At 43.4% G+C, this 27,159-nt stretch overlaps 2 protein-coding genes across 2 annotated transcripts; both read left to right on the top strand.

The window, feature by feature from the left end:
- Positions 1-601: 601 nt before the first annotated feature.
- On the top strand, positions 602-23,444 carry LOC119230022 (guanine nucleotide-binding protein G(i) subunit alpha-2). The gene is made up of 9 exons (XM_037490946.2): positions 602-1,182; positions 14,289-14,331; positions 15,557-15,698; positions 18,325-18,485; positions 19,784-19,912; positions 21,042-21,171; positions 21,581-21,734; positions 21,866-22,058; positions 22,411-23,444. Exons 1-8 carry the CDS (start codon positions 1,065-1,067, stop codon positions 22,054-22,056), a joined length of 1,068 nt encoding a protein of 355 aa, XP_037346843.1. The 5' UTR covers positions 602-1,064; the 3' UTR covers positions 22,057-22,058; positions 22,411-23,444.
- Positions 23,445-23,840: 396 nt separating this feature from the next.
- On the top strand, positions 23,841-27,105 carry LOC119230023 (PAK4-inhibitor inka2). Its single transcript, XM_037490947.2, is given in 4 exon segments — positions 23,841-24,698; positions 24,797-24,849; positions 25,835-26,500; positions 26,503-27,105. Coding segments are annotated over 3 exon segments (936 nt in total). The 5' UTR covers positions 23,841-24,698; positions 24,797-24,846; the 3' UTR covers positions 26,770-27,105.
- Positions 27,106-27,159: the final 54 nt, after the last annotated feature.

Below are 27,159 nucleotides of genomic sequence, written 5' to 3'. Positions count from 1 at the left end.
CATTGGGAATTCATCACATTCACTTAGTGATATTATATCAGCATTGTCTTACTTTTAAGTGAATTAATTGGCGCGATGGAAAACATTTGGTTTACTACATTTTACAATGAATTTATTTTTTAGATATCATACCCTTTTTCGGTATATGTAAACTGTGGTGATGCGGTTCTTCCCTTTGAGCTGCATTTCTTGTAACATAAATATATATACATGTATGAATTATTTTGTTTTGTTCACTTTTGGCTACAGAATTTTTCCTCCAGTGAAAATGTCTACTTCCGTCCAGGTGGCGGCGCTGTCCACCACCTCCTCGTTCAGCTGGAGCGTGTGGCAGCCTCTCTCGTTGACACGTGACACAAACGACCAATCGGCCACGTTATCGCAGCTCGTCGTGCACATCCGTCAGACGAGAGCAGCTCGGTCTCAGTCCCATGTCCACGGCGCGTGTTCGTCCGTGTGGGATGCGGTGGAGTGAAGTTGGCACAGCGGCAACTGCAGTCCACGCGCCGCCGCTCTCTGCGACCACGCCCCCCCCCCCCCCCCCCTACGCCGCTCCTCGCTCTGCGACCACGCCCCCCTGCACCTCTCCTCCCTCCTCCCACCCCCATTCGTCCAACCAGCCCGCTGTGAAGCGCGCACCTGTTTTAATTGAACTCGCGCGACAAGTTGCGCGAGCGGCACCGATGCGACCGAGTCCCGGGAGGAAAACCGGTCAGGGTGGGGGGGGGAGAGAGAAAAGGACCGCAGCAGCACCAACAGCCCCCGCGACCAGAGGAACGCGTGAATACGAGTGCAGCTGTGCGCAGCGGAGCAGACAGCCGGGGCGTCCTGTGAATGGTTGCGGGACGGAGGGCTGTGAGCGGCGCTGATAATAACACACAAAAAAAAACAACCTGGGGCGCTGAAGCCCAAACCATTTGGATCCCACTACTGGACCAGGACGGAGCGGGGACGTCGACTCGCCGCTGCGATCATTCCCATCGGCCCCGGCGCGCTGAGGCCGTCGGCGTTGAAAGCCTTTTCCTTGACGCGTGTGGTCGGTGCGCGCCGCTGCGTTTGGAGCCATGGGCTGTACGGTGAGCGCAGAGGACAAGGCTGCCGCGGAGAGGTCCAAGACCATTGACAAAAACCTCCGAGAGGACGGAGAGAAGGCGGCCAGGGAAGTGAAACTGCTTCTGTTGGGTAGGTCCACACCTGCTGCTGCTATATGATTGTATCAAAGGAATCCGCGATCCAATTCATCCAATGTAAAGACCAGCTGGTACTAATGAGAAACCAGGCGGCTCAACGTTGCGCTTTCGTGAAAATAGTCTAAACTGTAAAGAAATGAATTTAAACTTGACCAAGTCCAACACGGGCCACGAAATCCACTCGTATTTGCCAAGGGGCTTGTGCAAATACGCTCGGAAAGGAGGCCATGTAGATACTCGTGTCGTCCTGTAAGCTTAGTTACTGAAATTCAGCCCCTGTCCCGTGAAAACAGTGGGGGAGCGCCTTTTTGTAATTAAATAGATTATAGAGCTAAAACACCCCGCTCCCCGTCGGTTCCGTGGTGTTTTATGCTCATGCAAAAACAACAAACACCTTCCACTCTTTACCGCTTATCCAATTTGGCTGCCTGTTTTTCATTTGTTATTCTTGTCTTGTTTTGGGCTTTTCTGCATTGTTTAAACTCTAACTCTAACTCAACAGACACCTGACTTCTGAATCCTATCTTAAACCCCTTTGCGCGCGCGTGTGTGTGTGTGTGTGTGCACGCGCGTGAGCCGTTGGGAGAGAGTTGAGGTTGGAATTGATGAGCGTTAATGGAGGAATGGGGTCCATCTGAGCGTTGCATCACCCTTAGTTTTGATGTTTTACTCTGATGATCACCGTTTACCAAAAGCTCATGACGTTTATTATCTTCGTAGCAAACTTCTATATTCATTTTCTGAGGTGTCTCTTGGTTTGATCTGCATGATTGTGCCCTTCTTGGGTCCAAAACCGATGATTATTTTCACGCTGTATGGTTTCTCATGGCAGCCACTCATTACATTGGCTTTTTTTTTTTCACACATGGAACTCATCTTTTTAAAGGTACAATTTGCAGGATTCATATGAAACAATAGAACGGCAAACCATTCCTTGCCATGTTTTAAGATGAAGCAGACTGGCGCCACTCTTTGCTTTTGATGACACAGAGTTGACATCCGTGCGCGTCAGCAGGCCGCACCGGCGTTGTCATGGAAGCGCAGTGCCCACCTTTGCACTGCAAGCGCTTCTCACAAAGTTAGCCGCGTGCCACCGGCTGAGCGGTAGCCGTGCTCTGTGCCAGAGGCGATAGAAGTGCTGCAGATTTCATTGGAAGCATCTTTTTTAAATGAGATGTTTATCTTTTTGGAGCATTTTCAGTTCACGACCATGGTTGTGTGAGCAAGCAGAGCCCAACGATACCGCAGCAACAGAAAAACGTACAAAGAGAATTGTGTGGGTTGCTTCTGGTTTCCTCCCGCTGCCCAGTGAAATTCAGATTTTATATTTTGCAGACTCTGAATTGCTTCCCTCTGTAATGTTACAGTCTCTCAGAGCACGTTTATCCCTGGAGGTCTTTCTATATGCAACAATATCTTTGGCAGGACCAGATCAGTCTTCTCATGAGGAGTAGCTACTATACGTGCTTTTAGGTGAAATTAAAGAGTCACGCGTAGTACAGGAGTGATGACTACGGCTATAAAGTAACTGGAGCAAAAATTGGATATTTAGTGGTTGGTAGTGGATCAGGAAGAAAACTATTTATAATAGATATTATAAAAAAAAAAAATCAGCTGTTTTCCCATATCTTCTTTTTGGAGAGGAAACTGTCTGCCGAGCAGGGCGTCTTTTGAAAGAACAAGTGTTGTGCTTATCATGTCGGTACAGTATGGTGCATAAGGTATGTTTGGATTGCATCTTCAAATCGGTATTTCCAGGTTCTGATCTTTTAATTAATTATTATAATATATGTCTTGTAATCACTCACTTTGGTTTGGGTACAAAAACAAATGGTTTTCTAACAAAATAAATAAATAAGCAGTATTATCTCAGCAGAAAAGGTGCAGAATGGTTTTCAGTGTTTTTCTCGTATCATTCTTTACCACCATGAAGCATATGAGGACATTATCTGTCCATCAGTCTAATTACTGCAGTAATGTAATCGGGTGTATTTCACATTTAAAAGCTTCTACGGTGTGTTCTGTGTTTGCCTATGACGCAGTTTCACTCTGAAAGTGGGCAAACGCATTGCTTTGTTCCAACATCCTTCCTTCCAGTCATCAACGATCCTCCACTGCAGCTTTCCTCTAATTCTCACCTCAGGCAGGGTGATAATGACGGTGCTTCTCAGACATGAGTCACTGCTCCTGACAGCGAGGAGGGCTCAGGGTGAAACTGTCCATGCAGAAATGACAACTTCACACCAACTACCCACAAACTAAAAGAATATACTTAAGCACATTCTGTCATGTCTCTGCCAAATACCACCAAGTTCCAATTAAGTGTGTTCTTAGCTGAACTTGCAAAACGTGCACCATCACTACAGCCTCACCTAAAATGCAATGTGTTTTCTATTTTTTTTTTTTCACTTCTTGCACATGACTTGATCAAATAAATGAACAAAGTCCTCGACAAATCCCCTGATACAAATTATTTCTGGTAGTGGCATTAAAGAACGACCTCTACTCAGAATATCTGAGGATCTTATTAATGAGGCGGACTGGAAAGTGGAGGCACGGCACATCTTTTAACAGTCATGGGAACTTATTTCTAAATGTATTTGGAAAGAAAAACAACTAGTGTGCGTTTGTAGTTTTGGGTCTTTGAATGAGATGACGTGTGTAATAATATATGAGTCTAGATGCATTGCAATTTGCTTGATCTAGTGGTTCTCAAAATGTCCATAGTGGCTATTTTAGTTTAACTATGTGGAGATCATGTGTTGTACTAACAGCCAATCTAGTCTTTTAGGGTATATTCTATAAAAAATGTGTGTGTGTTTTGTTTATGGTTCGGTGTCCCTCCATACGCTTCCGTGCAGTAAACAAATGGATGTCAAGGGTTCCAGGGACATAGGAACCCTTTTGATGGGTCATAAATTGCATCCAAATGCTTTGTTTGTAAACAGGAAATACAATTTTGCCATGGAGTCCATGTTTAATGCTTTGTTTTTTAACTTGGCATGTTCATTCCGCAGTTGTTTGTAGCCTTTTAAATTGTGATGGAAGTTTTAGATGAGAACCATGTGTAATATACTCACATCTATCACATACTGCATCTTCCTTCCCCATCTTTCAAGCTCCGAACACATTTCCGTTATAAGCCCCTCATCTATGATTTAGGGGACTTCATTCATCTCTTTCCTTCCTCGTCTTTTCATATTCCACTCAACCAGAAAGGTGAGCTAGGGCCGCGGCAAAGTCTCATTGGTATCAAGAAGTTACCTCTGCACCAATCCCCTCACAGTGGTTACACTCGACGGAGCTACTGGAAGTAACTCTGTGTGACCTTGACTTCTTACTTGTTTTTTTTCTCAGATTAAAGGGCAAGATAAAGAACAAGAGTCGATATGATGGATGGTAGAGGCAGAGAATAAGGATGGGAAAATGCTTTTAACAAGATATTTATAAACTCATGCAATTGCCTAGAAAAGGTCAAATTTAAATGGACACTTTTTGTGTTGCTAAGAAAAGACTATATTCAACTTTTGGGCAGTTGATATAACTCCCAATCCTGGCTACAGTCACACAGCGATGAACAGAATTCAAGTGCAAATTCTCTAGTGGATGACGTCTTCAAATCGTCTTCTGACTCTAGTCAAGCAGGGATAATTTACATCTTTGCTTGATAATACAATCCTCATTTGGATAATGGTTCATCTTATTATTTACCAACAACGGTGTCATTTAAAGGAATCATTACAGCAGGTTTTGACATCATCAGACAAATAATCAATAAAATGATATTTTACCCAGTAACCAAACCCCTTTATTCTTCTATACTTCTATCTGTGGGTACTGCACTGTAGAAAACAAAGTGAAACCTTTCCCTTTTCAAATGCCTTTGTTTTCACTCTGAAAATAGGCGCGAGTAAGTAATTGCAGAAGGAAAAGATATTGGAACACTTTGAAGGGCAGCTGCCATATTTAATGTCACTGGGATCCAATTTAAATGATCCACCTCTCCACAAACATCGCCTGTATTCATTGTTGGCTGAGTTCATTCAGTAACGCAATCAATACCTCCTTGAATAGAACAAAAAATGATGTCGTCAGTCTCCTCACATTTCCATTGGCTCCGTGTGGTTTGGTCCAGAGGGAGACTGGGCGAGTCTAAAACATCATCCATCCAGCACACATTCCTGAAAGTCCCACACGATATCGTTTAAAATAGAGCTAGTGGCGGACTCGAATGAAACCCGGTTTGGTGAAAGGCCTTTTGGATGCACACACAGTCTTCTTCAGTACCCGGTAAAACACAGATGGAACCCATTTTGTGGGTGTTTGATGATTATTGTTGACACACTTCATTTTCTCTAGCTTGTCTACACTTACTTTGTTTAAGTCGCCCCGTTTCCTGACAGAATGCCTGCTTGGTACTTTATTTACAGGCAAGCGTCGTTGAAACAAAGCGGGGGAGGGACCAAGTTGGCGGATTGCGCAGTGTTTTGAGCGCCATGTCGCTAACTGCAGTCCGCCAGTCGGTCCGAGGAGTGGAGAGAAACTCGCACAACAGTGGATCACAGTAAAGATGAGCTAAAACAAAACGAGCGTACGTAATTGGGTAAATGGAACATGCCACATTTCAATGATGGGAGAAGCGCTGCCCTGGATGTCTGCATTGGTGGATGAAAGATTTCCTTAGACAATAGAAGCATTGTGTGTAGTGTGATGATACAGATGTTTTTGTCTCTGGTTGAGGACTACGGAAAATCTTGAAGATGCCAAATGATCCCACAGTACCTGCTGCTTGTTATCAATTCTTTTTGGAGTAGCAACTGTTGCATCCCGAGGGTCAGAGCGGTTTAAAACTCTACCCAGTAGACTGCAGCAGTGTACAGTCACTCTTTATTAGCATAGCATTTCTCTCTATACACACACACACACACACACACACACACACACACATTCTTAGCCATTCATACACCGCAGGTACGCGGGTGGGAACCGCCGATCCACCGATCGAAGGACAAACCTCTGCCACTGAGCCACAGTTGCCCCCAATTAAAGCGTGTAAGCTGGCAAACTTTCAAAGAGCCTCGAGCGGTTTAAAACCTGGAAGCCCGGGTTTGAACACGGGGAGGTTAACGGGTCCCACGTCGGCCAATGATCCGAGTCTGCTCCGTGCGGGAGTCTCCAGGATTACGGCACAAATAGACGCAAGTCATCAGAGGATGTGACTCATGTAAATGCAGGAATTACATGAGGAGGAGGAGGAGGAGGAGGAGGAGGAGGGGTGTGTGAGAGATTTAGTTGTTCATCGACTGATGATTGTAAGCTGTATGGCAGAGGCACCGTGGTGATTTTAGTTTTGTTTGAGACCAACAACAAATGTTAATATCAAGACCTAATTTATTTAAGAGTCTTGTAACCGTGTGGACTTTCACTCACAGTCCTCAGACGGGGGAAGTGTCGTCATGACGTGAGCACATTGCATTTTGGGACCACAAAGATGAGCCAGTCTTCATCCCCCTCTGCCTGGTCGCTATGGTTACAATCCCACTGAATGATACCTTTTGCCTTCATGGATTTTTTTTTTTTTCTTCTTCATTTTGCAATACCAGCAGGTGCTAAAATGGTTTCAGTGTATACATGTGAATGTAGAACAAGTCATTAATTACTGCTTGTTTTATACAAACACAGTTCACACAACTTTTCCAATGATGTTTTTTGTAAACTGCTCTAAATTTGTTGTAGTTCCAACTGACTTCAATTTGAGTCGGAGTGTCAAATTAATTTAGTTAAAAAAGGTTACCCCGTGGCTGCTTGCATCTCTCTGCTTTTAAGGCTGCAATTATTTATATTAACGATCAATTGGCCATGTGTTTATATTAACTATTTAGCAGTGAAGGCTATTTATAGGGCTAAAAGTAGGGACTGAAGAGACTTGAAGGAATTCACTTCCTTCCATCTGCCGGTAGACTGTCACAACTTTAGGGAATGAGTACGGCTAGTTGTCATGTGACCCTAAATGTAGAAACACATTTAACAATAACTTGTTACCTTTTCACAACCCTCTCTAAACAATGATTCATCTGGGATGTATGTCTTTGGTAATTAGTGAAACCGCTTGTTGTACTGTAAATGCATAGAGGAGTACCTACCTGAGCAGAGAATAAAGTCAGTCCCCCTTTGCGTGAGTTCTAATACGGACCTCTGTGTGCTTGGTTTACTCTGCTGGGCGTGCTTTGAGTGCACGTTTGTGCATGTGTGCCTAGCGCACCGCTAACACAGCGACCGACGTCAATGCGGTAGCGTAGCACCCAACCTCAAGTTCCCTTTCAGCTAAACCCAAGCCACCAGCTTTGTGGAGGCATTTCATATAGTTAAAAACTCAAACCGGTTAAGGTGCCGGTAAATATGGTGCAAAAAGAGTTGGAATGATGCCATGTCCGCGAGGGTCTGATCCCATTCTCCATGATCTGCAAAGCGTCTTGCTAGAATTACAAATTAAATAAAATTGAATGGGGGAAAAAAAACATGTTTGCTGGGAGAGAGACCATTGTTGGAAATGCATGGATAGTAATAACATGAGTTTAAATTGCTGTAAATATATGGATACACAGTTGTAAGATTATCCCACGAGTTAGTAAATGTCTTTAATACATTTTTAATGTTCTTTATACTGTTCTTATTAAGTTGTGTGGGAGGTCATTGACTCTTCATTGTTCTAGTTTTGCTTCAAGTTAAGTCAAAGACTCAATATCTCAGGAATCCAGTTAATAGTTTATTGATCTAGTATGAAATCACGAATTCTACTGCCTGCACAACTTCATCTCTAACGGCTTCCTGTTTGTTAAAAAATACAAATCGCCACTACATTTTAGATTTCAAGATTTTGTGTCCCTTGGCCAAACAAATAAATCTTTAAACATTTATTTGAGCACATTCAAACAGACACAGCTGCACTCTTTGCCTCGTGCCAGTGAGTCGTGAAAACAGAACTCTACTCTCCTAGTTTTAACAGCAGCTTGACACGGTCCTGATGTCCTATCGGCTCGCTGGCATGTGTGCGGGTGCATGTATGATGCTTCGACGCTATGGAAGAACATGAGGAAGTGGGAGAGTTTAAGTAATATAACCTCCAGGCAAGCACCAACTGTGATCGTTGTGTATATGTGAGGAATCACATTCCAAGCACAGCAAATTTAACAAGGTAGGAAGTCGTGGATTTCATACCCCCAGGCTGTAATTTCTGTATTTTATGCAGGCTTTAATTTCTTTGGACCAGAATACGAGTGCGTGGGAGGCTGTTATTATGCAGTCGCAGTTTAAGGTTAAACTACCAAATTGATTAGGTGTAAAAAAATAATAATTTTAGAGCCCATTGCATGACTGCCAGCGGTTATGAAGCCAACTTGTATGTTAGTTGATGAAATGTATATCTCCACATGCAGATGTAGCCACATGCTCACAAAAAGAAGCATCGGATCTTAATTTGCAAGCTCAAGTATGTGTAGATAACATTTTTTTTCCCTATTCATTTTCCAAGTGGCTGGTATGTATTCTTTGTGATTATTGCTACCTCAAACAACCCATCACAAACGGTAAAGTGGAATTAGTACTGCTATTAGTACAACTATTTCCTCTCACAAATCCTTAAGTATTTTTTGTGGGTTTAAATGTAATTAGAACGACTGAGGAATACTCTTCAGGACCATGGACAGTGTCAACACTATTTTCAGCTGTATGGTTTCTAGTTTATAAAACGGGACTCTGCATCTAATTCGTGTGTAGAACCATAGCAAATGTTATTTGTTTAGAACTGCTTTGTTTTAACCATAAACGGTGGTCTATATAACATTTGTCAGTTTTTATTTTTTTGTAATTCTTTAGTATTAGGGATTGTAGCTGTTGTTATTTTAGCAAGCCTGATTACACACCCGGCAGGTTTACTGAGGAGGATGAGTTGACACTTGTGACCCAGAAGGCTTCATAGGAAAGGTTTGAAGCAGTTTGGAGGAGTGCCTTTTACAGCAGCCCACTGCAGTATGCATTAAGGCAGGATGGTACACGGTGCTGGACGATGCACTGAAGTCTAAAAGGACCTTTTAACAAGGTGCCCGTTCTCATATTAATGGACATAAGTGTGTTTGTGTGTGTGTGTGTGTGTGTGTGTGTGTGTGTAAAAACAGTTTTTTCCCCAGGCAGTAGTGATTGGTTGCCTTAATATCTAAATGTCACATTACAGCTGCTCTTGTGTTTGTGTGGTGCTCTTTGTCAAAGTTCAAAATGGTCTTTCCCTCGTCCCGGTTTCTCCCTGATGCTTTTTTTTTTTTTTTTTTTTTAAACAGATTGCGGCATTTAAAAAGCTGTTTGCTCGCTTACAATCTGCCAAACTGCGACACCATTTTCTGCTTCCTGTGTTGCAGTAACTGCAGTGAAGATGCTCTTTAGTGATTTCAACTGGAGGATATTTTAGCACAGAGCGTATGTAAATGTGTTGACGGTGCTCGTGAGCACACGTGAAACAGGATTAAATGGGGTTAACGTTGGCTGTGAAGCTGCCTGGTCTGCACAGCAAGGCAGCCAAGCTCCGCCACAGCCTGTGATGCTGATGACCTACTTTTCCACTCACTCAAGGCGAAAACATATTGTACTGAATTCTCCATCGTTTTTTTTTCACCTCGCTTGGGTTGTGTGGTTTTGAAGCGGGAGGGAGCCGGCTTCCCGGCTGAAACACCGGGGATGGAACCCGGCATGCAGTGATCTAGTAAGCTCATTTTGTTGTCCAGTAAGTTTTTGTTCCCCCTGGCAGACTGATTCTGCATGAAATTATTAGAAAATGAACGGTATCTGCCGGCTAATGTAGGAAGGATGAAGGGGGGGAAAAATAAAGAAGTGGAATGTTAAGTCTGCTGAGAAAAGGCAAAGGACTAGAAGCAAGCCTGCGTCACACAAGGGTCTCTCACACACACATAGATAATCAAAGCTTAATCCACCTACACAGGCTGAACCTAATCAATGAGTAAAGTAAAATGCTGTCACCGGAATGACTGATGTACGTAAATCAACTTTTATTGTCACACGTACAGAGCACAGTGGAAATTGAACCCCTTTTTGAAGGCAATGACCGGGACATCATGACATCATCCGACTGCAGCAACTATCCGACGTGGCGACTTTCCAGCAGCCCAGTCTCTGCGCTTTTCTACATGTGAGCCTGCCCCGCTCGCTGCCTCACAGCCATCACCCCACACGGCGTCCCCCCCCCCCCCCCCCCCCTCTTAAAGTCTGCACTGTCGGCGATCTTCGCTGCGGGCAGTAACGATGTTGTGAGCCGTCGAAAGCTGAGCGACACGCTCCCAAACCAGTGTGTTTCCTCCTTTTTTAGGTTGTGCTCTGTGTGTCTGAAATGGACAGTTTCACATTAAAATCAGGCCTTTATTGATGCGTTGATTGATGATCAAGGAGCTGTACATCCTGCAGAGGAGCGGGTGGAGCGTGAGGTGGTGAACAGTTTCCTGCAGTGAAGTGAAGTGGATTAAGCTGGAGTCAATGGGGAAGTACAATGTGCACAGTAGTAGTATTGGATTGGGGGGGGGATTTTTTTTTTATTCTAGAATTTTTCATAATTTAGTGTTAGGAGAAACACTGATGTAATTACGCTGGGCCTTCAATGATTATTATTTATCTTGGTTCTTGGATATTAAGTACTTCTCCACTGATGGAAAGTTATTACATTCTTCTGGATTCGGTTTTGAACGCAACCCCTCATGGAGTACTATGCTTTTATTTGTTTTCTACCGCAGGTCTCTACAGATATTCTTGATTATGGCTCAGGAGGCAAACTACCTACAAATGTATTCACTCACGTCAGCTTGTGTCAGTCAAGGCTTTAAATAGCCAGCGCAGCATCATCGTTGTTGTGTAGCCTGCTCGGTGTCATCAACGCCCAGCGGAGGTTGACCTTTCTAAATGGCTGCAGGGGCTCGTTGGATGAACAGTTGTGACGCCAACAGAGAGCGAAGGAGGAACCGTGTCCCCGGCCAGGCCACGGAGTCCTTCTCTCATGGCAGCCGGGTAAACGCTAGATGGCCTATGATGCTGGCATATGCTGAAACATGTGATGTGTCACAGAAGAAGAAAAGCCGCGGCATTGGACCGTCTGACGCGTTATTTGTGATCACAGTCCTCCCAAGGAGGATGTGACATGCCTTTTGAAATGAGATGAGATGTTTTCTGCCCTTCATTTTTTTTTTTTTACCCCCCGAGAAGATGAAGAATTAAGAAAGGCTATTAGCATTTGTAACAATCGGAGAGAAATCTGCGTTTTACATGTTAAACAAAGATGATAAACCCTGCTGTCGGCCATGTTGGGATTGTCACTGTGAGAAATTGTGCTATTATAAGTTATGTAGTGGTAATATTTTAGTCTTTAATAATGAAACGTTGTGCTGTTGCAATAATTCTCTAAAATCTTCCTCTATAAACTCAAACAGACAAACTAAAAATTGAGTTTGTATAGTTTGAAGAGTTTTTTTTTTTGCTGAAGGAAAGAACAAAACAAATGATGATGATGCTGCTGCTCACTGAAAGCTTTTCAGCCTGAACTTCAATGTCACTTGTGCAATCTCATTTTTCAATTTGCTAATAGTTGTTGAACTCCCAGCTGAACAGTATCCATGTGAAACCTGACGGGTAACCTTTTATGAACATTGATGAATTTACATGGCCCTCATGTTAGTCCTCATCCCACCACTTTCTCCTCTTACTCTCTTTGTCCCGCAGAGACTCTCTCTTTCTCTGCATTGTCACCCCCCCCCCCCTCTAAATCATTCTTGTCCACCTTCACTGTCACAACGCTTTCTCTCTGCCTTCTCCCTTAACTGCCTTTTAATTATAGTCTTTTCTCTTCTCAAGCTTTGCTCCTTCAGTTGCAGTGACCTCAAGTCTGTTGAAACACAGAGGAAGTCGACATTCAGTGCTTTCAGCCACAAAGTGTTCATTTGAATGAAAAACGGGATCTTTTCCCCAAGTAGCTTTGTTGCCTAAAAGGAAATTTCTGACAGAAAACCCCCGAAGGGAACTTCTCTGGCGTGCACGTCTGCCCCGGTGTTGCTTACAGGAAATCTTAAAGGTTAAACGAATATCGACTTTAGTTCAAAGACTATTAGAATTAGTGGCTCAATGTTCAAGGTCCGGATTCACTGCCCGTGTTTGCATCTGAAATGTAGATTGAAAGGGGCGGACTGGACAGGTGGAAAGGGGCCGTGGGGCCCTGTGTGGAGGGCGTTTGGATGTCTCACCAGTCCAGGAGTAAAGGCCTTGTTTGATCACCAGTGGGGCCACTGTGACCGTGGCCAAGCAGCAAGTGATGCGTGTGAAACTACATGCGTTTTTTTTTTTTTTTTTACCCTTAAATCATGTCCTCGTGTCGCGGCGCTGACTGAAAACCGATTAAGGAGCCCGTATGATTAGTAGCATAAAGAGGGCATCGGCTTCTCCTCGCCATGAAGGGATTCTGGTCCATCTACAACGACACTGAAAGGAAATGCGTCGTCCTCCTGGCAGCGCAGCGCACAGACTGATCTCTGTAATCCCAACGAATCCTCACTGGAGCTACAAGGCTTCATGTTCCTGTGGACACGTCTGTTCCCTTTCGAATATTCGGCAGATTTAATTCCAAAATGCCAACGCTTAGGCGCGTCATTCTCCAAACCGATGGGGGACAACAAGGTGACGGTGCTTGTCTTGTTGAGCAATGAGCGGGTCCACTCGGTACCATGTGAGGGTCACAACCCTTATGCTAAGGATTTAGATTGTGTTTTTATGTATCAGCTGATGTGTTTCTATCAGACTACCAAATATAGTTGTTCTCAAAAACAAATGTTTGGCTCCACTACTTCATATTTTAGATTTTCACTGTAATACAGAATAAGCGCGATGATTCATATTGTGAAGTGTGATGATTCATATTGTCTATTTTTATGACCAATCCCACCCGGGACATTAATTGAAGCACTGTTTACTTTCCTCTGGCTGCCGCAACAAAGAAACCTGATGCTCTGAAACCAAAATGTTAGTTTGTTAGTTTCCCCCCCATGAGCAGAACAACACTACCTGTTCCTCCTAAAATCCCAAAGAACGAGGGTTCACTCTTCTTTTTCATGTTCACCTCACTTTGGGCTTGAAATATTAATGGCAAGTCAGGAAAGTACCCTTCATGCATGTGTTTACCCGCAGAGAGACTAACATTCCACTTTACCCAACTACCTTTTTATTTTCTGTAACAGGCTGTTTTTTAAGGAATTCCTATCAATTTGATGCTGTTTTTTTTTTTTTAGACTCTGATATTCCAGATGGAACTGACAAATGTTAAAGTAGAGACAAAATGAAGTTCCTAAAATTGGGGTGGTTAATGAATGGAAACACCCCCCCGGTTAGATCAGTGAATCTTTACTAGCTTTAAGAAAGAGCTGCAGTTTCTACCTCAGGATTAACTCTGGTATGTTAGGACAGAAGAGTCTGATCATGAGACTGAAAAGTGCATCCCACACATGGCTTTTACACCTCTCCCTTTGCCCTGCGTGGATGTGATGAGGTTTGACAGCCCTGCTGGTCCCTGTGGCTGCTCCGGGGCCCGGCTAATGTTTGTTGGCAGGCCTCGGTCAGGTGGCGTCAAAAGGACAGTGAAGGGTGGTGGGGTCTTGAAAGCAAAAGAGACGTGTCAAGAATTTGGATTAATTTATTTTAACAAGATTGTGATGGTTTATTAGGGTTATTCGCAAAGAAGCAAAACCTTTTTGTCCTTTTGCTTCTCTTAAAAAAAAAAAAAGATTTTTCTATTTTATTGATTTAAAAATGTTAACGCACCTTTTTAAAATATTTTTTCATCTACTTGTTCATCTCTCTCTTCCCTAGATCCTGATTCTATCGTGATAAAAACTCAATGTTGAATTGAACGGGGGAATCTATTATGGAAATCTGTAGTAACAGCGGACAAGATGCGAAGTTGGTGGCTTGTAGGAACTGACTCACTCGGGTTCATAAAGCAGAAAGTCCAACCGGTAATTGATGCTGCTTTGTAATTGAAATCTTTTTTTAATGTTCCACCAGGTGCTGGAGAATCCGGGAAGAGCACTATCGTTAAGCAGATGAAGTAAGTTACTAAAGCAATCTTTATCTGGCTTTCTATTAAGGCCTCCTGTTAAACCCAGAGATGGAAGTGTTTCCGTTGTGAAATCTGAGGTGTGATAGGGAACCATTGCACGTCCCAATACAGCACGTTCTCTACAACGCTTACACCCGATGAGCCGCTGCTCTCTGTCAAATATAAACAGAAACAATTTAAAGATGCATAAATATTCAATGCTAGAAATTCAATCACCTTTTTCTTTCAAAATGCGATGACACAGATTTACTTTCATAGTAAAAGCTGCATTATAATTATAATAATTGTATCATCTGCATTGGGCCTAGACACTGACCACATTAAATCAATATTACAGCTCAATTGTTTGCAACTCAATTTTCAAATACCCTATAAAGGACTTTCTGGTTTCCAGGGGGACAGCCTTGCCTCTCGTTTGGTGCCGTCTTTTTCTTATCACAGCACAATAATAGTATGACAAATTTGTCAATACCGAGGACCTCGTAACATCTGTGCACCAGAGCGCACACGCACACATACACACAGACATGCACACAGAGGACCCTAAATTGCTTAATAATTCACATTTCTCTTGGCTAGCACGGTATTAAATACATTTTTCATAAGCTTGGAGCGAGCACAGTCTGTCACTTTTTGAACACATCGGGTCACTAATGCATACAGGCGCACAGAAGTCAGCCTGCAAGACCATAAAACCGTGACCTGTTCCCCAATATTCCACATCGGTGTAACCTGTGTCAACGGGACCATTCATTGTCACTCGCATTAGCACGCCGGTTAAAATCTGCAGTGAGTTCTACTGGAGAATTATTGTGGGGACACAAAGCTCTAAAGCACTTCCCCCTACAGGCCGATGGAGGCTGGATGATTGCATCTCACGATGCGTCGCGCAGACACTTAGTTCCTCCACAATCACAAAGGGTGATTTCAGGACATGAGCTCGGTGCTGCGTGTGGGAGCGCTACTGCTTTGCATCATCCCACACAGCACGCTGACATTATCGAGAAAAGACTTGTCGGCATCAAAATGTTGTAACTTTACTTGATTCATAATGGTGTGTTTATCGTCTGTGACTACGGCTGCTCGTGGCAATGAATCCACCGATAAAGATTACAACAATCAAAAACAGGATTGTCTAGAACAAAGCCGTGAACACACAGTTTAAAGTGCACTTTATTAAATGTTGCATGTTTTTGTTTTTTTTCACCCTCAGGATCATCCATGAAGATGGCTACTCAGAAGATGAGTGCAAGCAGTACCGAGCAGTGGTTTTTAGTAATACCATCCAGTCCATTATGGCCATTGTTAAAGCCATGGCCAGTCTCAAAATAGACTACAGCAGCCCTGGAAGATTGGTAAGTCACACGTGTGTGTGTGTGTGTGTGTGTGTGTGTGTGTGTGTGTGTGTGTGTGTGTGTGTGTGTGTGTGTGTGTGTGTGTGTGTGTGTGTGTGTGTGTGTGTGTGTGTGTGTGTGTGTGTGTGTGTGTGTGTGTGTGTGTGTGTGTGTGTGTGTGTGTGTGTGTGTGTGTGTGTGTGTTTGTCTGGTCATCTCCCCTCACTCCGGCCATTCATGGGGAGGCACTGTGCATGCCGGGTAGAGGGGGAGGCGGGTGCGTTATGGTATAGAAAGGTTGGGTAGAAGAGTTCCGGTTGATAACAGTGTTGAGTAATGTTACAGCTTACCGATGGGGGGGGGGGGGGGTGGTGTTTTCTAACTGTTGGTACTGTTAATGAATAAAAGGATTTTTGCCCCAACGTCCATTTGCCTTTGTGTGCTGAGTGAGCCACGCTACAGTGTGTTTAGAAAATACATCTATTTTTTTATGACATAACGTTTTCTGCATCTTCTAGATTAAAAATCAATATTCCTTATGCACAGACTTGTTAGACTTGTTAATCAGGAATTAGGAAACGTTGCCATAATGTTAGACACACATGGAAATTGTCTTGGATGTTAGAAAATACCAGCCACATGTTGCAAATATGCAGAGATAACAGTGAAAGATCTGTGGGTTTATAAGGGCAGGAGCAGAAAGCTGACTATCCTAAAAGTACAATCTGTGGGAGAATGCAGAAATCCATTGGCTTTACCAACCTTGGACAGATCAGGATCTCCCTCAGGGTGCAACAGAACTGTTCTTATTGTCTCAGTACAATAAATAGAAGAAGACTCCCTTACTTGTTGGTATTGTCGTGTTACCCAGTGAACAAAGATCATCATCAAAGAGGTGCTCTTCTTACTCCATTTAATTCAACTCTATTCTTTTTATTGAAAGTAGTACGATGTGCCAAGCCAGATGTTTCATCACAGGATTCCCTACATTCACCTGATCATAATAGCTTCTTTTTAGCCATAAATTTGCTGTTGGTATTTGACCCTGCAACGTGGTACAGTGGATCTCTGATCCATCTAACAGGCGAGGAAGTGGTCCGTGTCCTCCAGACTTCACATCCTCTATCCTTGATCTGCTCTCTCCTTAAAGTTGAAACGGAGAGAGAAAAACACAAAGGTCCAAGTGTATTTAATGCCAGCGGAGGCAGCGGCACTGGGGGGCTGTTTTGGGGATTAGATGTTTCTGCTGGCACGGCACATCTTGTTTGCCAGATGCTCTCTGCAGCCTCAGCAATGACTCCAATGGTTCCCTTGTTTTTTTTTTTAAGGCAACTGTCTGTCTGTAAAAGGAAAAGTTTACAGTTGGCCTTTTAGTGTGACGTGGATGTCTGCTTTCTTTAAAACAACTCATTCATCATCGCATGTCATCTTTGGATGTCTTTCACCTTTTTGTCTGGATTAACGTCACAGACCCGGATTCTCAACTGAAAGTCCGCCGAACAGCTCGTAGTTTAGCAGATTCCTCAATTTAAAGCAAATCACCCAGGACTGAAATCATAAGATGGGTGCTTTAAGAGTTCTCTCCCATTGTTTCCGTATGAAGAAAATCCACGTGGCCATGAAGTACATCTTAAAAAAATCTCATGTTTGCCAGGACTGTTGTTGTAAAATGAGCAAGCTGCCAGTGAGGTGTGTCCACTCATTCCTGCAGAGGAGTGCGTGTCTCTGTGACTTTGCAGTGAGGCGATCTCATCGCTGCTGTAACTGCAGCCGCAATAAATGGATCAAGGACACTGCCGTGGTCATTAGAGCGTTTTCTCCTGTTTTTTTCTTCCTTTTTTTTTCTCCATCTGACAGATCTGTCAAATGGCGTTTACATATGTGACAGCACCCTCCCAGACTCCCACACATAGCAATTAGTGTGATGGCCTATCGATGCTTCCACATGTCACCACTGTAGAAGTACACAATGGCAATCGCACACGGATTGTTAATGAGTGCACTCTAAAACAAATGTAAACACAACCTCAACGTGCACTCATTAAGCACACAACGGCTGTTTGGTTTGGTCGAGGCAGGAGGAAGAACTCATTAAAAAAGAGCAAACAAGCATGCAGCTAGAAAAAAAAGAAACAGTTGAATTTGTAGTAGGTGGAGATTGACATTCACAAAGAAAAAATGAAAACATCAAAAAGATCGTTAGTTTCCTCACATGTGACAAATAAACCGTCTAAATTGTGAATTAAAATTAAGGACGACTACGTACATATTCAAGGAAACATCCCGTCCTGCCGCGAGAAAAAGAACCCAACGCCTTGTTCAGTGATCCATTATCTCTTTTTGTGTTGGATCACAAAACCCAACAGATGGAGGCGAAAAGCAGAATATCCAAAAGCATGATGTGTTCTAGCTGCCCTGCATGCTGTTACCTTCAGTCAGACCAATATGTCCTTCGCTCAGCCCATAGTGGCATCCAGGTTCCACTATTTTAGTTTTTTGCTTTACTATAGATCACAATTATTATCTACTCATTCTATGTTTAGTGTTTTCTATGTACACAGTACCCATTTGCTGTAACGTAATACTCCCCCCGAGCACACGTTTTCTTGCATTGATGCCCGCGTTGTGTGCTTGTCTCCCCACGCAGGACGATGCCCAGCAGCTCTTCGCTCTGTCTGCAGCTGCCGAGGAGCAGGGAATCTTCCCCGAGGACCTGTCCAACGTGATGAGGCGGTTGTGGGGGGACAGCGGCATCCAGGGTTGCTTCGCTCGCTCGCGGGAATACCAACTCAACGACTCTGCAGCGTAGTGGGTCTAAATCTGCATTTGTACATTTGTATTGTCGCGCCGTGGCGGCGCATTGATTAGTGTGGTGCGCTAGGAGCCGCAAGGTGGGGGGGGGGGGGGGGTTTGAATCCCGGCTGCCCCATGTGGAAGTGTCCCTGAGCAGGACACCTGACCCCCTAATTGCTCCACAGGCAAAATGTAACTCATGGGTTCTAATGCAATGTAAGTCGCATTGGATAAAACCGCCAGTTAAATGACATGTAATGCCACTTTTGGACCAAATACAAGTGAACATACAGCGTTCTTTTCTAAAATATTTTTAAAACATTGATACCGTCATATGCAGACCTCCTTTAATTTGTTTTAACGTTTACCCTGCATATCATGAGTACACAAACTGTGTTTCACATTACAACAGTCAGATATATTTTAGAAAATACTACTGTTATTTAAAAAAAAAATGTATAAACCGCTCGCTGTCGTAATGAGGCCTGTTTAATATTCCTGCTGTTAGGGATGTTTCTGTCTGGGTTTTTAGCTTTCCTTCTCTACAGACCCCGGAAGATAACTTCAATTTATGGATTATTTCTACCTCTAACTCTGATGGTTTCATAGTGTAACCTAATAATAAACAGGGAACCAAACGGTTTCTTTAGAAATGAAAGATTTACAGTAACATAGATCAGCCCGGGATACAGATGTGATTTAATCTATATCCAACTCTCTCTCTTACTGACTGTGAAGTGAGGGTTGTCTGGGCTACCAAAGCTCCCAGCTGGCCTCTGGTGATGAGGCAATGCTTGTGTAAGTGGAGCAGGTTGGTGAAGATGCTTCCACACTCCTCCACTGACCACCAGTCTGTCAGAATGATGACAACTGAAGTTGTTGAATGGAGACCTAAAAAAAGGATATGTCGTACTGTCTTTTTTGCTTTCAGTGGACATTTAACTTGGATCTGTGTTGCATAAAACCTGTTCTTTTCCAAATGTTTCAAGTAATTGGCGCCGCGTTATCTTACTTTTAAGCGGCAAATCCAAAGGAAAGGCTTAAAGATTTAAAAGAAGAAAAAAAAAAAGTTTTTAAACCCATCCAAGTTACTTGGCCTTTAAGTTAACCATGTCAAAAAATAATTGGTAAAAACAGTATTTTTGCAAACAGCAGAACACGACTCACTCAATTTCTATTGTAGAGTTCAACAGTTTAAGGCAGTTAAGTAAAGTGTAGAATATAGTTTGGGTTTTCTCTCTCTCTCCCTTGCAAGTTGCAAGTCATCTTTGCGCCAATAATAGCATCATCATCTCTCTCTCTCTCTCTGTCAGTTACCTGAATGACCTGGAGCGGATAGCTAAAGCAGATTACATTCCATCCCAGCAAGATGTGCTGCGAACTCGGGTCAAGACCACCGGCATCGTGGAGACTCACTTCACCTTCAAGGAACTGCACTTCAAGTAAGCAGCACTCGCCCCATGTCAATGTTAATGGACGTTAGATACGAACAACAAACATACCCTTAAATTACATACATATTTTATACATTAAAATGTTTTGAGAATGGACATCACCACACAGCTGCTCTAAGCAGATTGCTTGATAATTGACCCGAGTGAAAACGTTGGATCCGTTTCACCGTGCTGCCGCTCAACGAAACATTTGAACATGTCCCCCATGTTACAGCACTTTATGTCTTACATAAAACGTGTTCCAACCCCGCCTGACCACTCGTGTGTGTGTGTGTGTGTGTGTGTGGGGGGGGGGGGGGGGGGGGGGATGATAATGGATGGATGGATAGATATCTTGATGGAGGATGTGCTGGAGATACAGTAAATGTTTCAATATTTTATAACTGGACCTATACACCGGATCCAGGTTTGGCGTAATGTATATTTGAATATACAAACTATCACACATTAAAGTGCAAAGATCCCAGTTGTTTTTGGATTTTACAAGTGTAAAGCAGCTAAACATATCTGAATTATACAAATAAAGCTGCCACATACTTCTGCTGTGACCTGTTTATTGATAAACTCTGATATTTACCTTCTGACACTGTCAATATTTGGCCTGAATAATGCATGCAGGCAATCAATATGAAGAAAGCCACAATTTCATAATTCATTCTTGTGTGCCATAATAAGTATCACCGGAAGGAAGCCTTTTCACAATTACTCCATTTGGCATTTCTTTTTGTGCGTCTGCTAATCTGAACCCTGCAAACGGCTCTCTATCATCTAAGTTACAGAAGCCATGTGCCGCACCGTCTTTGCACGGTAATCACAGCTCTCAGCCAGTGCTTTGCTCCGATTCCGCTTGTAGCCCCAAGATTGACGTCTCCAGTTTGTTTTCATCACATGTGTTGGCTGTCTCTACCGGCTTCACCACATCTGTTCTCTAAAAAAACCCTCATCACAGCTGGGATAGAGTCCCTCTGGCTTCCTGTTCCCTCCCCTCTTCACCATCTGCATTCTTGAAGGGTCCTCTTCAGTAGCCCTTTCCCCTTCCCCTTCACCTTATCGCCTTTCATTGTGACCTCCTTCCCCCACACGCAATACGTCTCCTTCACTTCGTCCCCTATTGCAGAATGTTTGATGTCGGAGGCCAACGCTCGGAGAGAAAGAAGTGGATCCACTGTTTTGAAGGAGTTACAGCCATCATTTTCTGTGTTGCACTGAGTGCTTACGACCTGGTACTGGCTGAGGATGAGGAGATGGTAAGGGGAAAAACTACCTTCTAGCATATTTTTCTTTATTTTCACAAATGATATAACTTTCCTACACTATTTTGCCCCTATAAATATAGTTTAGAGTGTTATGTGGCATTTAAAATCACACAATGATGGTGAGCTTCAGGTGATATTGTCTCAATGGACTTAAGTGATGCATCTACAGTTGAACTAATGCAGTGTAATTGTTTAATAAAAGCACAATTGCGTTACTTGAACCATTTGTTCCAAATGCATCTAACTGCTAATGAATGTAGAGCACATTCTCAGTAGAGACCTGGCCAAAAGATGCTCTGCACGGTTTATTTCTCGCATGTCAAATGTTAAACAACATCGTCCCCTGGTGGCAGCCTCGGTGTGTTGTACTGCAGCCAATCCTGACTTTGCTCCATCTCAGAACCGAATGCACGAGAGCATGAAGCTGTTTGACTCCATCTGCAACAACAAGTGGTTCACGGAGACCTCCATCATCCTCTTCCTCAACAAGAAGGATCTCTTTGAGGAGAAGATCACTCGCAGCCCGCTGACCATCTGCTTTCCAGAATACACAGGTTTGCAGCGCTTTTGTGGTCCAACATCTTCAGTGTGACCGCGGACACGTTGCTGCCAACCCTGATAACAGAATTCTCTGGCACCCTTAATAACAAAACACTTGTTGTCCTTCTAAACTGTTGCTTCGCAGGAGCCAACAAGTTTGATGAAGCAGCGAGTTACATTCAGACCAAGTTTGAGGACCTGAACAAGAAAAAGGACACAAAGGAGATCTACACCCACTTCACCTGTGCCACCGACACCAAGAACGTGCAGTTTGTCTTTGACGCCGTCACTGACGTCATTATTAAGAACAACCTAAAAGACTGCGGTCTTTTCTGAAGGTAGGACGGAAAGATGCAATTAACACAATAAACAAGGAAAACTCAAATCAATACATCAAGAGGAAAACTGCTAGATTGATTTAAATTAGACAACTATCAATTATTGATTAGACAATTGGACTCCTAATGGCAATAAATTGGTCACTTTCAGCTTTGTGCTGGTTTCCAATTGGAGATTTTATAAATGTTTCCCATATGAATAAATGTGATCATGAATGCAACATGAGAATTCAATCCATAACCGGATAAATTCGTATATCTAAATGTATTATGGCAAAATAAAAGCTCTTTGACTCTTCAAATGTTCATTTGTGTAATGGTTCTTTGTGGTGTTGTTTTTCTGTTCATGCAGGGCAGTGCCTGATGCACACAGACTGCATGAGAGACTGCAACAGCCATGTGGTGATAGGTGCGTTTCATACTGAAAACCACGACCGGATCGATTCCTTGAGGGGAAACCTATAAAGAACTTCAACAATCACTGATTTGTTACCATCACATTCGTTGGGTTAATCTTTCTTTTTTTATATATATACATACATCTCTTACTGGTCTTGGTGTTTTCATACTGAGTGCCTGTAAATACATATTTGACCAAGGATCCCTTACTAGTTTTTAAATTGGATCTGTAACTTAAATTATATTATCAAAGTGGAAGTTGAAAGAGGAAATCCTATATGGTTTCTTATATTGCATCATTGCAAATAAAAATGCAGAAAATTAAATATTGTCCTCAAGTCTTAAAGAGCAGTTTGAGAAGTACTTTTACACAGTAGTCATCACTACCAAAACTTTTTTTTGAAGTGGCAGTTTCAGTAGGAAGATACGATACGCAACTTTTTACAAAAATCTGAATAATCTACGTTGTCTAATATTCACCTTTTATGAACCTTTTAACTCAACAGAGCTTGTTTTTTAGAAGATAACACACAAGAATGATAATGAAAACGGATTATGGGATTTAGTTTTTTGGAACAATGTTTACACAGAATCGATATTCCGAGTTGTATTGTAGTGCATTGTCCTGCATGGCTGTCCATACATTCACTGAATAACATTCCCCAAGGAACTCCTTGTTGAAGAAGGACTCTGGAAATGCTTGTCACTTAGTAGAAATCTGCCACATTTGTAGGTCTGTTTCTAACATGGATTGTTCTGTTGTATTTGTTGCGTCTTCTTACATATGTTTGTGCCTTGATGTCGGTTTACACTTGTTCTTTAGAGACATGCTATCTGACGTAGGGCTATTTATACTCCACTTTGGTTCACATAACTAATTATACAAGATGCAGTAAAGCACAGACACATGGATGATAGTCTGTTACTAATATTATAATAATAGTAATTCACTTGTTACATGTAAATAAAAGTTAACTCACATGTTCATTCTACCGCGTGATGTATCAAATGAAAATGCACAAAACGTACATTTGTTTCCGCTATGTTTGGAACAAAACTAAGAAGGTTCACACACACATTTGACCTCAAAATATCCTGTGGGCCAACTTCAGATCAATTTCACATTAAAATGAGATTTAAAACCAAATAGAGAATAGTTTTACTGCAGGTTAATAGACACCCCCCCAAATGTATGCAAGTGATTTTGAAATCCTACCTCAGAATGTCCCAATATTCTGTCTTTGCTGCACTCTGACGATGTCTTTTCATTGTCGAGAGAAATTTGTAACTGGATTTTTACCTTTTTGAATCTGATCCGAAATTAGAAAGCATTTGGCTCGTGAATGGGATTTTAAAGGCTTTTGTTCTGATATTCTCTGAGTTTGTTTGCTATCAATCCCAAGTGCAACTAGTCGCTACGCCGCCTTATTGCAACGCACGCGATGCTCGACGCGTTTTAGAAGTGGAGGCCGGCTTGAATTCTGTCTTGGGGACATTTTGCTGAAAATTCTTTTGTAGGTTCACTTTGGAATGATTTTGAATGCAAAACCCTCAAAAACGGTTACAATACGGTGTCAACGGGTGAGGTGAGAATGTATGGAGTCACGAATGGTATACTACTATATACTATACTATACTCTACTACCAATGAAAGGAGACCTGTGTATTATTAAAAGCGTCCACTAGAGGGCAGTGTGTAAGCCCAAATAAATCACATCCATACAGATACTTCATAGTCAAGACGTTTCTTAGTTATTTTTTTTCTTTTTCACAAAGTCATTGAATTCCCTGCAATGAAGTTGTCTTTCACAGCCGTGTAAAACTAAAAGGAAACACTGGTACAGGACGACAATTCAACTAAAAAGTATTGAACATAACCGTGGTCACTGGTTTGATAACGGTTTAGTTCATGAAGTTTCAATGTTCAATACATTTTCATAAAATAAAAAAAAAGTATTTATCTCCAACTCCAGATGTAGAGTCAGCTCTAGGAGCCTGAAGAGCTACAGCAGGGCGGCATCTAGTTTCAGGCGACTTGCTATTGGTTCGTTTTTCGATGCCCTCCGCTGATTTGCTGCAGCGAACAGTTGAGCATCGTCAAAGTCTTCTGGTAGACCTTCATCTGGTTCAGATGAGAGGACATACAGAGAGACGCACCATCTCCTTTCGCCTGGAAATTTGCGGTGCTGTTGATTTTTTTTATTTTTTGGGGGGGGCAATTAACCCGAATCAAACTCCGAGGTGAGTGTTATTTGCCTACTTTATGCATTGCTTAAGGTCGTGTGTGTCATTTTGAAAAGACGCCCAGTATTGATCTCGTTCTTTTTATTTTGCTGCAGAAACGATTGACAGGATTCTAAACTTCACTGCGGAGATTTACTCACAAGCCATGGTAAGTGTTTTGCTTCTCCATATAATAATATAATTATAGATGCACGTGGTGACTCGAATGTGAGATTCCAAAGGTCGTTGGTCAAGAACCCGAACGAGCACTGTACTTATTTTTTTTAAATTTATTTTTCAAAGTAGAGTCAAGAATGTTTCAATCCTCCTTCAGTCAGTTAATCCAAAACCAAACTGTCGTTACCAAGTGCGTTGAACTTAGTGAATCACTTCTCCTCGTTGTGTGAAGGCAGCCAAGGAGAACAGAACATTTTAAGAGGAGCAGGCTCACCGCAGAGTCCCAATGAGGATGTCCCTGCCCCCCCCCCCCCCCCCCCATGGGGACAAATGGTTCAGCACCCACAGCTGTGATAACATGGTGTCCAAGCCGAACACTGACAGCACAGGGTGGTTCATCAAACGAAACATAAGAATTGGTATGACAATAAAACATTAGATACTCTCTTTTTTTTTTTTAGGAGCTTCCTGCCACAGGAGCAAATAATTAGATTCACACTTGAAACGAGAGGCCCTCATTTCCTGCGTTATATTAGCATCCTGGCAACGCGAGGTGGGGGGGGAATCCAGAGGTGAAATGCCCCTCGTCCCTCCTGCACTTTGTCCAAACTTCCCCTCACGCTTGCTTTTTACGAAGCAGGGAGAGTTTGTGCCCGTGCGAAAGCTGCGTCCTGTTCTCCGAGCCACAGCTTTGTTGTTTCCTGGGATCGTGCTGCACGGGATGGTCTCCATAAAGCTGCTCGGGGGTTTGTCAGGAATGCCTCGCTTGTTATACGCTCATAGTGATGTCAGCTGGTAAAAATCTTATTGGCCCCATTATGGAAATAACAGACTGTGTTTTAGAAATGACTGAGACTAACTATAGTTGAAGTAATATCTCGCAAACCAGCCCCACTTCTTTGTCGCCTGATGCAAGTCGACTTTACATCAATTCTGCCTGCGCCGCTGACTTGTTGTGTCTTTTTTCTTTTTTTTAGCTGTGTTTAGGAGACTCCTCTGACTGCCTCCGGGAGCAGATGCAGTGCGTGGCGAGATCCCTGCACGACCTGAAGCGGATGAGCCGGCCGAGGCCCCTGAGCGAGCCCTGCGCCCGCTCCTTCGCTGTGGCACGACTCTGCAAACAGAGGGCCCAGCAGGAGCGAGTCGCTCGCCTGCGCGTCCCTGACGCCAGCGAAGCCGGCACGTATGACTCTGCCTGCTGCCTGCGCAGCCCCCTGGAAGAAGAAGAAGAGGAGGAGGAGGAGCAGCGTGGACGCTTGGCCCAAGGCTCCCCGAGCAGTGAAAAGAGTGTGGACTTTGACTCGGGTTACTCCGAGGCCTCCTGGCAGGATGAAGGCGTGGTGCTGAGGAGGACCAGGAACGTTCGAGTCTCCTCCTCCGCGTGCCTCCGCACCAACAGGGGACCCTCCGGCCGAGTCCGGCCCAAGTCGACCTCGGACGCCTGCCTGGAGCGCTGGACCTCGTTTGAGGCGAGCAACTCGGAGGACTGGACGACGTCGCTGCTGAGCCGCAGCAGAAACCGACAGCCTCTGGTCCTCGGGGACAACAGCTTCGCCGACCTCATAAAGAACTGGATGGACCTACCCGAGTGTCCCGAGCCAGCAGAGCCCAAGCCCAGCGCGGGGGGGGGGGGTGCCGCCGCCGCCGCCTGGCCGCCAAAGACATGTTGACAAACATGCGGCGCAGGTTGGCGGGAGCGTCTAAAAGTGTGGAGGCGGGGGGGCGGCCTGCAGACGCGGAGGCGTCCAAGCGGATGTCCTGTCCGGTGGGACTGCAGGTTCTCAAACCTTTCTTTCACCAGTCGCACACGGGCCTCCATCGGCCCGACTCGGACGTCTACAGGTTCACCGCCCTGACCAAGACGGGCAGCCGGCAGCCCGTCTTGTGCAATGACGTCATCGGGTACTTTTAAGTCACGCTGCACCTCTGGACTGCTTATCAAAAAAATAAATAATAATAATAATAATGAATAAAATGTTTCTATTTTTGTAATTGGACGTGGTCCAAAACGTTGATGCATCTGGAATTAAAAGTTTATTGCAATTTAAAGTGCTAACTGTTGAAGTATTATTATTGTAGCCATGTATCATTGACAAATATCCTCTCAATCTTTCATCAAATCAATGTTTTGACGTCTTTTAAGCTTAAGTCAGATATATATTCAGCCTTGATACTTCCAGCACCGTATTTAATATGGGTGCAATTTAGAAAATAAAAAAAACCTATCAGCACGTAGGTTCAATACACACCGACACAGTGAAGTGTATGAAGCAATGTGAACTAAGTGTATTCAACAGGCCTC

This window comes from Pungitius pungitius, chromosome 8 (genome assembly GCF_949316345.1).
Source record: "Pungitius pungitius chromosome 8, fPunPun2.1, whole genome shotgun sequence".
NCBI classification, from domain to species: Eukaryota; Metazoa; Chordata; class Actinopteri; order Perciformes; family Gasterosteidae; genus Pungitius; species Pungitius pungitius.
This window is presented reverse-complemented; position numbering and strand designations above follow the sequence as displayed.